Source organism: Danio rerio, chromosome 8 (genome assembly GCF_052040795.2).
Source record: "Danio rerio strain M-AB ecotype USA chromosome 8, GRCz13ab, whole genome shotgun sequence".
NCBI classification, from domain to species: Eukaryota; Metazoa; Chordata; class Actinopteri; order Cypriniformes; family Danionidae; genus Danio; species Danio rerio.
In genome coordinates, this window is record NC_141028.1 from 32,516,424 (window position 1) to 32,531,429 (window position 15,006).

The 15,006-nt window shown below is 34.0% G+C and overlaps 1 protein-coding gene across 3 annotated transcripts in view; it reads right to left on the reverse strand.

The window, feature by feature from the left end:
* Nucleotides 1-3,456: 3,456 nt before the first annotated feature.
* Nucleotides 3,457-15,006, reverse strand: part of dock8 (dedicator of cytokinesis 8) — a 99,199-nt gene continuing 87,649 nt past the window's right edge. For all 3 annotated transcript variants that reach the window (XM_087264867.1, XM_087264865.1, XM_087264866.2), the window contains 4 exons: nt 13,337-13,480; nt 10,898-11,004; nt 8,118-8,288; nt 3,457-4,475 (listed from right to left, as the gene is read on the reverse strand). In XM_087264867.1, coding sequence (XP_087120993.1) covers nt 4,424-4,475; nt 8,118-8,288; nt 10,898-11,004; nt 13,337-13,480 — 474 coding nt within the window. In that variant the 3' untranslated portion in view covers nt 3,457-4,423. The remainder of the gene's footprint in view (nt 4,476-8,117; nt 8,289-10,897; nt 11,005-13,336; nt 13,481-15,006) is intronic.

The window sequence follows — 15,006 nt, forward strand, 5'->3', positions numbered from 1 at the left end:
ATAACTTACTTTTATTTGCTAAAGACTGTACAATGTCTGCAGCACCTTTAACAGACCACTGTTCCATATCCTTAATAATACAAACAGATCATACCTCATCAAAAACTAAGGGTTATTGGAAATTTAACTCTGACTTAATTAATAATGAAAAATTTTGTCTAAAAATAAGGGAGCTAATTCTAGATATTAAAAACAGTAACAATTTTAGTTCTAATAAAGCCAGATGGGAATTTCTTAAATATAAAATTCGTGAATTCTCTATTAATTACAGTAAAATACTTGCCAAAGTCAGGAAACAACAGGAACTTAATATTATTTACGAAATTAATAAATGTTGTAATGATAGTACATTAACTGAGTTAGAAAAAACTAAAATAATCTCTTTACAATTAGAACTTGACAACCTCTACATTAAAAAAGCTAAGGGTGCCTATATACGTTCTAAGGCTAAATGGATAGAAGAAGGTGAGAAAAGTACTTCTTATTTCTGTAGATTAGAAAAGAGACGACAACAGAATAACTCTATACTTTCTCTATTAATAAATGGCACAGAATGCTCAGACCCCACTATAATCAAGGAGAATGTTTTTAAATTCTACAGTGACTTGTATTCTTCCAACCTCTCTCATTCTGATTTAAATGAATTTTTTGATAAAATATTACCTAATATTCCCCGTATCAACAACGAGTGGCGAGAAGGCTGTGAGGCCGATTTACAAATTGAAGAACTTGACTCTGCTGTTCAAAAGCTTAAATTGAATAAATCTCCTGGTCCTGACGGTCTCACCGCTAATTTTTATAAATTTTTCTGGAATGATATTAGATCATTACTATTTGATGCTTTCCGTGAATCTATTGAAGATGGATCTTTAGGTCCAAGTATGAACCAAGGTTTAATCACACTAATTCCAAAACCTGATAAAGACTTAAAATTGATTGATAACTTTCGCCCAATCACTTTACTCAACAGTGATTATAAAATTTTCACACACGCATATGTTAATAGATTAAAAAAAGGTATTCATAATTTAATTAACGAATCCCAATCTGGCTTTCTGAAAGGTAGGTCGATTCATAATAATATAAGGTTGGTGATGGACTTGGTAGAGTACTGTGACTTAATAGAGGATGATGGTTTTATCCTTTTTTTAGATTTTAAGAAAGCCTTTGACATGATTGAGCACACTTTTATTTTCAAGTCCTTAGAATTATTTGGCTTTGGTGATAAATTTGTTAATATTATCAAAATGATTTATGGAAATATGAATAGTTCAGTATCTCTCCCTTCTGGCACTACACATAGATTTCCGATTGGCCGTGGAATAAGGCAGGGGTGCCCTTTGTCTCCATTTTTATTTATTTTAGCGGTAGACATGTTAGCCACAAAAATTACATTTGATAATTCAGTGGAGAAATTAAATATTTTCGGAAAAACAATAGGAATTAGTCAGCTAGCGGACGACACCACATTATTTTTAAAAAATAAAGACCAAATTTCTCCAGCTATCTCTTTAATTAGTTCTTTTTGTAAAGCATCTGGCCTCCAATTAAATTTAAACAAATGTGAACTTTTAGCTCTTCACCCTAGTCCAGATCTATCCCTGTGTAACATCCCAGTAAAAGAAACTGTGAAATATTTAGGCATTTTGATCTCAAAAGATTCAAACATTAACATCAAAGAAAACTTTGAAAATAAAGTACATAAAGCTAATGGTATCCTGAATTGCTGGCTGCAGAGAGATATTTCAATTTTTGGACGAATTCTTCTATCCAAGGTTGAATATCTATCAAAACTAATTTATCCTGCTCAGGCTTTAGCTCCCTCTTCAGCATTTATAAAAACAAGTAACCAAAAAATGTATGACTTTATTTGGAGACACAAAACCCATTATATTAAAAAATCTGATATTATCAAATCGTATGAAGAAGGTGGTCTTAATATTATTGAGTTTGAAAGTATGAATAGTATGTTAAAACTGAAATGGCTTCAAAGGTTTTTGAGTAATACTGAAAGTTTCTGGTACACTGTTCCTTGTGCCTTGTTTAACAAACTAGGTGGCATCCGATTTCTTCTCAGATGTGACTTTGACTTGTCTAAACTCCCAGTGAAGCTTTCAGCATTCCACCAACAAGTCTTGCTGTCTTGGAAACTAGCGCACACACATAATTTTACACCTCACAATACCCCTATTTGGAATAACAAGTATATTCTACACAGGAACAAATCCATTTTTTATGAAGAATGGTTAAATAAAAACATTTGGTCAGTAACAGACTTAATGGATGGAAGGGGCAATATTCTAGATTACAATACTTTCACTCTAAGACACGGATTTGCTTGTCATCCAAAGCAATTTTTCACTGTTATTAATGCTATACCCTCAGGTATAAAAATGTTAATGAAAAGTTACCTATCCTATTCGAAAATTACTCCAGTCCTTCCCTTATTATATACTGGTGAGTTTGAATTTGATAATAAACTTTGCACTAATAAACATTTAAGACAAATTATTATCCAATCTTGTTTCCCTTATCAAGTATTAAGAAATAGGTTATTTCATTCAACGGATAAAAATACTGTTAAATTTTTTAGAACAACATATCTTAAATTTCCAATTCTCCCCAAGGCAAAAGAAGTACAATTTAAAATATTAAATGATATATACCCTTCTAATAGTTTCTTACACCTAAAATTTAACTTAGAAAACTCACCATGCCATTTATGTAAACACTTTAGTGAAGACACAGAACACATATTTTTCTCTTGCAGCGCCGTTCAATCATTTTGGAAAAAAGTACAAGACTGGTTGATAATAAAAAACGTGGATGCTGAAGGTTTGACTTTTACATTACAAGATGTACTATATGGAATTACTAAAGATTGCTCTACTTTGCACGATTTGATAAATATGATAATTGTGTTAGCCAAATATTTTATTCATAAATGTAGATATTTCAAAACTCCTCCATTACTTATTGTATTTAAAAAAGAACTTAAAATATTTTCAGATGCCCTAGTTAAAATGAAAACAAAAATTGCCTTAAAAATGTTCAATTTATTTGTAGTATATAACTTGCCATAGATGATATATATGTTGTACTTAATTTTTATTTATTTATTTATTTAATTTTTGCGTTTTCCTTTCACTCTTGGATTTATTTAATTTGAATGTTTTTTGTATATTACATTTGTATCTTTGTATATTATTTTGTGTTGAGCCTTCCATATATGACACACAAGTTGTAAAGTTGGAACCCATTTTGTTGTATTTGGATTTTGTATTTTCAATAAAAAAAAAAAAAAAAAAAAAAAAAAAAAAGCTGTATGTCATGGGCATTTGCCTCCTCCTATCTGACTGCATATACTGCATAACCAACAACACCAATACATATCAGTTCATAATTCAATAACAGACTAAAAAAACTATTATCTCAATAATAAAAAGGGCGCAAATCTATAATCATATAAATTTTATTAGGAAGTGCATTACTTTTAATTGAGAAAATATTCATTTTGTGCTTCCAGACAGACAAACCAAAATAAAACTGTGATGACAACATACAACAAAACAACATATACAGTTCTCAGTTTTCAGAGCAGTAACATTTGTAACAGAAAGACTGGAAAAGGCAAAAACAACAGAGCTTGTGCCGTAAATTGAAACTCTCTAAAAAGAATGGTTTATTAACCATCTACTGACATATTTATCAACAAACTGAAATCATTCTGAAATGAATTGTGCTCAGTTGTTATTCCTACAAAAACTTAGAAACAGAAAACAGAAAAAGTAAACATTAAATGTGCTCGTTCTCTGAACTTTCAACTGTTGCCGTTCTCTTTCTGTAAACCTGATTTACTTTATTCACTGGTCACATTTGCTGAGAGCTCTTTATCCTCTATAAATAAAATAGAACTATATATACAAATCTGTATCTCATAAATCTCTGCAATTACAATATACATTGAATTTAAAAAGAAGAGAGTTATCATGATTCATGCTATATTAGTTGTATGTAAACATACAAATTAAGATATTTTTATTTCAGTGTCTCCTAACAGTCCTGTGTGTGTGTTAAATGGTTAAAGTTAAATGGCTTAAGATTTCCATCTAGACAAAATAAAAATAAAAAATTCTATTATATTTAGCTTAAAAAAATTCAAAATGTTGTAACAGAATTCGAACCATAACCATAAAAAGTGACTGGCAGAGGTTTTTGTTCTTAAAACAAACAATCAACAAAAAATAAAACTATAAATCTATTCCATATATACAGTATACAGAATACAACAGTCTATGATGTTTTCAGGACACTGTGCATGAAACTCTGCTGGAGTCATCTAATTATCAGCTGACGGAGCTCTTGTTTCCTGGCACACTGCAACACCCTTCCCTTGATATCCTCTGGAGACGTTCTTTTGACATCATGAATGCTCATCTTGTGTTCGACGGAGGCTGTGCCGTTTGAAGGAATCTCTGTTACAAACACAAGAGGGAACAAGAGCTTAAGCTTAACTGCAATGTTAGAGAGAAAACAGCCACAAACAAAATGAGCTGTGCTGTGCAGTATGAGCGCTCACAATAGTGAAATTCACACAGTCAGTGTCTGGCATTGTGAGGCACTGAGTGTCATTTAAATATTGAAGTATACAGTGGCAGACATTAATGTCACACTAAAATTAATGTCACGATCCTTTGGATTCATTTTCAGTGCCTCCTGCTTCATCTTACCCCAGACATGCTCAATAATGTTCAAATCTGGGGACTGGGCTGGCTAATCCTGGAGCACATTGACTTTTTTTGCTTTCAGGAACTTTGATGTGGAGGCTGAAGTATGAGAAGGAGCACTATCCTGCAGAAATATTTGCCCTCTCCTGTGGTTTGTAATGTAATGGGCAGCACAAATGTCTTGATACTGCAGACTGTTGATGTTGCCATTCACTCTGCAGATCTCTTGCACGCCCACAAACTGAATGTAACCTCAAACCATGATTTTTTCCTTCACCAAACCTGACTGATTTCTGTGAGAATCTTTGGTCCATGTAGGTTCCAATGAACCTTCTGCTGTATTTGTGATGATTGGGATGCAGTTCTACAGATGATTCATCAGACAAATCTACCTTCTGCCACTTTTCCAAACAATCAACTAGAAGTCAAGTTAATATTTGTTGCTCTTACAACTGGAATCGATGACAAGACTTTTGTCAGGTAGTGTAGATTCATTGCATATAGTGATGACTAATACACATTTTTAGCATGATTTATAGAAGATAACTGTTAAAATGTTATTCAGTGTAAGAACAGTTTACTGCATACACTAAAAAATCTTTAATATAGTGAAGATTTAGAATAAGAATAATTTGACGTTATACTAAAAGACTCAACTTTAAGGATCACAATATACAGCACAAAAAATATTAATATTAAAGCTTTGTACTACAGTATGCTTCTGTCACTCAAGCATGTTTTCATAGACTTAAAACAATATAACAACATTTTGCATCCTTGGTTATATTTATTAATAAATGCAGGTCAGAATAAGTGTGTTGTGTTGAATAAAGATGCAAGGTTATTACACCCAAAATTACATGTTTTACCAATCTTATTTGAAACATTAGAGCAGTGGTCACCAAACTTGTTCCTGGAGGGCCGGTGTCCTGCAGATTTTAGCTTCAACCCTAATCAAACACACCTGAACAAGCTAATCAAGGTCTTACTAGGTATACTTGAAACATCCAGGCAGGTGTGTTGAGGCAAGATGGAGCTAAACCCTGCAGGGACACCGGCCCTCCAGGACCGAGATTGGTGACCCCTGCATTAGAGAATAAGCTTTATTTTCTGTTAAGATGGTTATAATACATCTGTACAATGCTAGAAAAACAAACATTATGATATTTTATTGTCATAAATTGTCACTTTATTAACATTATTTTAAAACGACTGGGGTTATTTTTGCAGTGGGGTACATCTGCACAAAATACAATAAACAAATCACAAACATATATACAAAAATGATTATTCAATTGATTAATCAAATGTAAAATAACACTGCACAACTGCAATAACACCTAAGTCTTCACTTTATAAAATAAATACAATAAATCACTGTTAAAGTACAAACATTATATTTTCTTGCGCCTGAATGATTGAACTCACGTGTTTTGAGTTTAAATACATTAACATGACTTAAACTACATGCAAATGACAAACTGCCATTCTAGTATTGTGTAAACTCTACAAAATTTTAAAGAGTTAAAATCTACAATTTATATGCAATGCAAACTGTGGTGTGCTGATGTGATTAATATCGCGATGCATACATCACAAAGTCAATGCTGAAATAAAAGGTTATTTAATGCAAGCTAAAATAAAGTCTTTCAAACTGGAAATCTGTATTTTAGTGCTCTATAAACTAGGGATGCACCAAATTTTCAGTCAATAATGGTTTTGTATATACAATGTACATTTTATGTGCCCATTAATACATTTATTCATTCATTTTCTTGTCAGCTTAGTCCCTTTATTAATCCGGGGTCGCCACAGCAGAATGAACCGCCAACTTATCCAGCAAGTTTTTACGCACCAGATGCCCTTCCAGCCACAACCCATCTCTGGGAAACATGCACACACACATTCACACACACACACACACACACTCATACGTTACGGACAATTTAGCTTACCCAATTCACCTGTACCGCATGTCTGGGGGAAACCCATGCAGAACATGCAAACTTCACACAGAAACCCCAACTGAGCCGAGGTTCGAACCAGCGACCCAGCGACCTTCTTGTTGTGAGGCGGCAGCTCTACCTACTGCGCCACTGCCTCGCCCTACATGAATACATTTCATTTGAAATTCACATACACATACTGTTCTTATTTATGCATGAATCGCATAGCAACGTACATGCAAATAATCAACCCAGGCTCATTCTGAAAACGAACCCCTATATATTTCTGAAGAGAGCAAAATTCGTCCCAGGAGCTACGTTCTTTGCAGTTTTTGTTTTCACGAATCCACCAGAGGTTGCTATGTATGCTTTTTAAGATCTCAAATTTCTTTTACAAGTGCCATTCGCATATGCTGTTTTCGCATAAATCCACCAAAGGGCGCTGCTGACTGACTAACTGATTGACTGACTGACTGACTGACTGACTGAATGATTGACTGACTGACTGACTGATCGATCGATCCACTGACCCACCCTCCTCCTTCCCTAAGCCCAACCAATAGTGTTTTCAAAAGCACAGATTGACCACTGCCCACTCACTTCCTAAAACCCAACAGACGTTTTAAAAAGCAATCCAGAAAAAGTAGTCCTCGTAGAATTTTTTTACCACTTTCTCACCCTGTTATTTACTGTTATTGTTAGGAACGGTGTCATACAGCCCTATAACGTCCTTTACAAAATGCAGCTATACGTACTTCTGGCTACATAACTTGCAATCTACAGGAATATATGTCACGTTTTCAGAATGAGTCTATGTTGCAGATAATGCATTTATTTCAAGCAAACTTGTTCCTTCAGCTTGCAATAGCACTACCATGTTGTCACGGCAAAGTTGGTCACACCTCTCGATTTGTTCACTGTCAATAAGGGGTTATTTTATTGGCTTGTCGGTTTTTTTATTAGTATAATTTAAGATATTGAGTTATATTTTAAAAACCTTGCATTATATGTTTAAATATTTTATTTTATAAAATAATAAAAAACTATTACAAAGCAGATTTAAACCAAGTGCATACAGAATTTTATGTTTCGGCACAGAATTTTTATTGTGGTACATAACCAGCATGTACTCCCCCAAAGAGCAATACTTACAAGTATACCTCTCCCAAAAATGACAAATAGCTATTATTTTTGCACCCCTGTGTCTTTCTCAATCCATGTCATTTTATTTTATTTTTTCTGAGGAATGCAAAAAGTGTTTTAAACAATATTTGCATAAATCTTTTCCAAACTCAAAAACATCACCACAAATCTGCCGTAATGAGAGAATCTTTTGTTTTTGGGTGTGCTATTCCTCTAGCAGCAATTATGGAAATACTCCTGAACGCTGGAGAGATTTGCTGATTGCGGAGTCAAAGATCAAGTGTAGCACTAGTGGATTTACCTGTTCTCGATGCGAGGTTTGATGATGGGCTTGTAGAGCTCTGGGATCTTTCTCTCCAGCATTGGCCTCAGGTTCTCTCGCAGTTTATTGTAGTTTTTCTTCATCTCCTGCTGGTACTCCTTCTGATCGGGAGTGATGAGTTGCTTGTTCTTCTCAATGGCCTCTCCACACCTGCAGGTTTGCAATCACAACAGCATTAGCGACACAAGAAGAGGAGCAGAGCACCAGGTCAGGAATAATTAGTGCAATTAGCTGCATTTGGATAGAAAAAGACAAAAGAGTTGCATAAGGAGTTTTCACATTCACACACACACTCATACACTACAGACAATTTTGTCTACCCAATTCACCTGTACCGCATGTCTTTGGACTTTGGGGGAAACCGGAGCACCCGGAGGAAACCCACGCGAAGGCAGGGAGAAAATGCAAACTCCACACAGAAACGTCAACTGAGCCGAGGTTCGAACCAGCGACCTTCTTGCTGTGAGGCGACAGCACTACCTACTGCGCCACTGCCTTGCCGGGGTTTATAATTTATAAAAGATAAAGTTCTGTACCTTTTTTTTTTGGTTGGCTTTTCATATACTTATTTAAAATCAAAGTTTCCAATGCTGTGATTCACCTTGGTGAATGACAGGTTGGTTTGGTTTATGGCTTATGACACTTTACATTTTTTTTTTTTTTTAATTCCTGTTGTTACTGAAAATGTGGATGGGCATTAATGCACTACAGTGCAGTCAAATCCAGATTCTACTTGTGACAATCAAATGTAACCATAGCAACAGTGAACAAAGTATACATGAAAGATGGCACCATCAAAAACTGCAAAGATTTATATCACATCTGACATAACACAGATGTGTGATTTTATGCATTAAGTCTTAATTAACCAATTAAAACTTTTAATTTTGACGCAAAACTGGAGGTTGTGACTGTAAACCTGTAGATGACATGGCTCAGGTAAATTTGTGATGTTGCTTGCGTATGATTGTTAAGATCAAGTAGAGATCTATTGAGCTATATTAGTAATTCTGTTATTTGTGAACACAGTTTGTTAACAATGGGCTTTACCAATTGACATCTACTCTGCACCTGGAACGAACCAGATTTATTTTAAAAGGCAACATTGGACAATTTCAGAAAATTTGGGGCCCTTTCTTTTATTACTTCATGGGGAATTCTTCCCCCCAAAGCAATGTATTGTAACTAAAAGTTGTTTTGATTATCACTGTAGTGTATACTTACAGGCTGGGCTTGGGGTGTTTGGTTTTTTTTTTATGTTTGTTTGTTTGTTTGTTTGTTTGTTTTGTTTTTGTAAATGTATGCATATCAGAAAACTAATCCTGTGATTATTGTAAGTTTATTCAACGACCAAATAAAAAACTTATTTGACAAAAAAAAAAAACAATGGGCTTCACCAAAAATATGGTTGGGAGTCCTGAAAATGTATCTTTGGTTTTAGAACGTGAACTAGAGTTGTTATTTCAGTCCTGTGAAAAACCAAATGTGTGTGAGCAAAACCGTGTTAAAGGGATAGTTCATCCCAAAATAAAAATGTACTCATTATTTACTTTACATCACTTAAATCGGGCGTTGCAGTGGCACAGTTGGTAGAGATGTCGCCTCACAGCAAGAAGGTCGCTGGTTCAAGCCCCGGCTGGGTCAGTTGGCATTTCTGTATGAAGTTTCCATGTTCTCCCTGTATTTGCGTGGGTTTCCTCCCAGTGCTCCGGTTTCCCCCACAGTCCAAAGACTTGCGCTATAGGTGAATTGGGTGAGCTAAATGTATGTGTGTGAATGAAAGTGTATGGGTGTTTTTCAAGACATGGGTTGCAGCTTAAAGGCTATCTGCTTTTCCACATGCTGAAAAAGTTGGCCGTTCAATCCACTGTGGTGACCCCTGATTAATAAAGTGACTAAGCCGAAAAGAAAATGAATAAATGAAAGCTGAAAACCTGTAACCATTGACTTCCATAGTAAGAATAACAAAATGTATGGTAGTCAATAGTTTCAGGTTTACAGCTTTCTTCAAAATATCATATTTTGTGTTCAACAGAATAATTAAACTCATAAAGGTTTGGGTCAAGTGAAGGTAGAGTAAATGATGACCATTTTTAGTTGTGAATGAACTGTCTCTTTAATAATCCTGTTGCTTTGTGAATGTGGGACACTAAGGGACAAAACCGCTTTTTTAAATACATTTTAAATGGCTTCAAATCTTCCAAATATGTTTTAAACAGTCTAGGAGGAGAATTAACATCTTGGCACAAATAACGCTAACTTGGCTGAAGAAGGATTGTGCCAGCTTGGATGGATTATGGGGAAAAATAAACATATTTTAAATGACGGTAAATATTTGTCTGCAACTCTGGCAACAATCAAGCCCCAGAATCCAACAAGACCTGATCTATCACCAAAAAAAAAAAAAAGCAATATATAAAACCTTCAACTTGTATACATCCTGCGAAAACTCCCTGCATTCGAAATCTTAATTTGTTGCGAGTCTTGCTTTAAACATTGTGATGATTATGCAAAACAAAAGCAGCTGGGTGGCATTAAAGTGGGGTTTCTCCGCTTGCGGAAAAGCCCCCTCGGGTGTCTTACGTCCACATATTTCAATGAACTTTCAAATAAAGAACTATAAACAAACCAATCACTATTAAATAAAGGCGCTTCCATATTTCCTTTGATCCGACAATAGAAATCAAGCTCCGTTAGGTCGAACGTCACTGAAAAACTTTTGAGTTTGTATGTCTTTGCCATTGGAAGCAGCCACTCACCGCAGTATGAACTCTTTGAAACACAAGCGCAGTTTGTTGTGATGACGGAAGAGCTTGGGGTCTGCTGGGATTTCATTCAAGAAGACCTGGGCCACCTCCAATGGACCCTGCGGAGACACACCGAGTGAGAAAAGGAAAGAAAAGCCCCCCTTTCTCCCCCCCACTGCACTAGTGGAGAAAATGAATGCTTCATCCATTGGAGGCCACAAGGTAAAGTCAACACATAAGGGAAAGATCATGAATAAGTCTTTGTGTGAGTGATGTCACCGTGGAGCCAGGAGCAGAGGCATTGCTGCGCTCTTTGTATGTTGTTTCTCCAAAGGGCATTTATCACAAAACCGCAGCCCTATCCACGGGATTTGGATACGTTCTTAACTTGATTAGTGGTGTAAACTGTCACTCTGGAGCTTCAGGCATCATTATAAGTGTAGAGACGTTGGGAGAATCGCTGTGAATCCCTACAACCTTAAAATGAACGTTTTGCTTTTATGTGGTGTCCTTACATTACCTAAAGTATTTGAAAACCACAGCGGAGATCTGTAGTAGAAAAAGGATGGAAGGAGACTGGCTGGCTGGAAAAGCGACTGAGGCTGTGTTTATGTCAGGGGATTAAGGTATGGTTGTTTAGAAGGGATCCATTAGCCCCTGCTGGTAGATGTGGAAACTACATATTCTGGACTCCAAAAAAAGCATCTTTTCTCATTGATGGTTATTTAAAATGATCACAATCATTTTTTGAAATAGACTTATTTTTTTATTTATTTACTTATCTCATTATGTTAAATAACAACAATAATAATAAACATTATTAATTATAACAACAATAAAAACAATAATATTAAAAATATTGTTTGTTTCTTTTATTTTTTTGTTAAATAATAATAATTAATTATAACAACAATAAAAAACAATAATATTAATAAAAAAAATATTATATTAATTATATTCTCTCACTTGACATATTGCATTACATCATGGTCACAAGCCTCTTGAACTACATTCAAGTCTATTGACTCGATATATAAACAAGCCAAATTATGGACTTAAAGCCTATGCGAGGGCATCATTGTGATGTTTTACTGTATGTAAACATAACTTATTTTAGTTTTGATAGTTTTATTAAATTTGATTATCTTAAATATTTAAATAATCATGTTCCAATGCTGTTTTCAGATCATCAGGGTCATACCAGCAACTGCTAACAGGGATTGTCTAGTGCAAAAGTGTAAGACCTCTTTTAGTCAATGTTGTAGTTGGATTTAGCTGTTTGCCTAAAATTAGAAAGTAATCTGTTTATTTATATATATATATATATATATATATATATATATATATATATATATATATATATATATAGAGAGAGAGAGAGAGAGAGAGAGAGAGAGAGAGAGAGAGAGAGAGAGAGAGAGATTTTATATACTTTGTTTCTAAAATCTTTTCATAATTTACAATAACTTCAATTTATTTATGTTAAAAATATATATTTCCTCATGTGATTAAAAGCTAAAATTCAACAGCCATTACTGTAGTCTTTAGTGTCTCATGATCCTTCAGAACTTGAAGCTTAATATTTTTAGCAGAAACTGTGACTTATTTTCAATATTCTTTGAGGAATAGAATGTGTAAACTAAAAACAAAACTAAAAACTAAAATTAGAGTATGAAATTATCTATTATAGTAATCCAAAGTGCAAACACCATCATGATTTATAATGTGAAATAATTGTAGAATGTGGATTTAATTAATTTAAACTTATTAAAAAAAAATTTAATCAATTTAATGTATCCTTATGTCTATTCATTTTTTATTTGACAAAATAATCAACTAATGCTGACATTTGTATCACTACATTAATGAATTATTCATATTGTAGATGTTTTGCTAATGGCACATGTTGCATTTTCAAATACATGTTAAAAGCAAAACACTGGTCCTGTTAAAAGCAGAGGCAAAAACATTTTAAAAGCAGACTGAACAAATGAGATATTTAAACTTTGAATTGTAAAATCTCAAAGCATTAAAATGTTCTCTTTTCAATCACATTCTGCTTTCCATTCTACATAATATTAGTCACCATTTTACCTTTCACAATGAAAATTGCACTGAATAAAAACATCAGAAAAAGCCCATATGTAGACTAGCCCAAATCAGGAAAGTGGTCAAAATTAGTCAGAAGAGATGGATTTAATTATTTTAATGTATCCTTGTGCATATTTATTTTTCATTTGACAAATCTATTGTTGAACTTTGGATTTCTATATTAATGAATTATTTATACAGTAGATGGTTTGCTACACTAGGGCACTTAGAACACTAGGTGTAAATGTAAATGGTTGTCCTTCATCTACGTGTGATCCAATCAACCACACTGCATCATGTGTATAAAAACAAACAAACAAAAAAAAAGTCAGAGCAGTCGTGTATATAATGGTTTCAGACCTGATTGACAGTGGCTGTGACAGATCCCTGCAGAACCATCTGAAGCATCACAGCATCCGGTTTCTCCCTGTGTGTGGCTTCAGCCAGCTCTCGGGTCTTCTTCTGCATGTCCTCAATGGCCACCTCGATTGGTGTGAGGTCAAACTGAAAACATGTCAAGAGAGAAAATTCATTTTTGTATACATCATCCTAAAAAAAATAATCATCCACAGAAACCATGAACCATTTTCTGTTCAAATCCATATTGCGGGCAAAGAAATAAACAAATGCCACCAAAATGGAGTTGTCACGGTCGGGGTGTCTCATCTCAGTGCCAACCAAAACAGAAACCAACTAGACGGAGACGCTGAGAATGAAGCAGCGCAATGCTGACAGAACAAAACACAAATACGAGTACAAGAACGCACGCATCCGAGGCACCCAGAGACACACACAATGACAGAAACAGGACAAGACAGGGCCAGTGTCCGGACTCTGCCACCACAACAAGAATTTACAAGACCAGAGTGGCAGAACCCTGACAGGAGTACTTTGTGTACTCTCATTGTTATTAAAAGGAAAAGAAAAAGCAAATGTTAAAGAGACAATACAGCCAAAAATCTGGTTATCATAATTTCTTCATTCTTTGGACACACAAAAAAGATATTTTGAAGAATGCTGTAAATCGTTAACCATTGACTTCCATAGTACTTTTTTTATTTTTTATTTTTTAATGAAAGTCAATGTTTACGGGTTTTAACTTTCTTCAAAATATCTTTATATATATATATATATATATATATATATATATATATATATATATATATATATATATATATATATATATATATATAAATATATATATATATATATATATATATATATATATATATATATATATATATAAATATATATATATATATATATATATATATATATATATATATATATATATATATATATATATATATATATATATATATATTTAAGGGAAGAAAGAAACTCAATGTTTTTGAAACCACTTGAGGAGACTAAATAGTTAGCAAAGTTTCATTTTTGGGTGATCTATCTCTTTACTTTCATTTAACATGGAAACTGTGTAAAGAGGAAGGAGAGTCCACATCCTTATCGAAAATACTGTGAATCATCCTGTGTGACAAATAGTTTATTTCTGGTATGTCAGTTGCTCATTTTATTGCTTTGCTAGTAATTCTGGAGGATATTAACCCTTTAACTGGGCACCGAAACTGGTTGACCTTTAGTCCATAGGTTATCATTAAAACCAAAAACTCTATATTTAACCCTAATAAGAACATAATTTAACCATAGAAATTAGTCAGATTTTGTTAGACAGGAAGTAAAGGGGTTAAAGATTTCCATGAATCAACTCATCCTGAGCAGAAAGTTTGTCTGAAGTATGGACATGGACACGAACAGACAGAAGCACACACACCAAATGGTAGGAAAACATGCATGCAAGGCATCAAAACAGATATAGATTTTGCCGCCCACATGTGCGATGGCGCTGAATAGTCAAAGCATTAAAACTTTTCAAATTCTTGCTATGAGTGTGAAACTGCAGAAAATTTTACCCAATTGTGTAATGAACATTTCATTCGCAGTGTTAACATGACTGACGCAACATTGGTTGTATTTATTTTTTTAAATAGGAAAGATTCCTCACTGTGTAA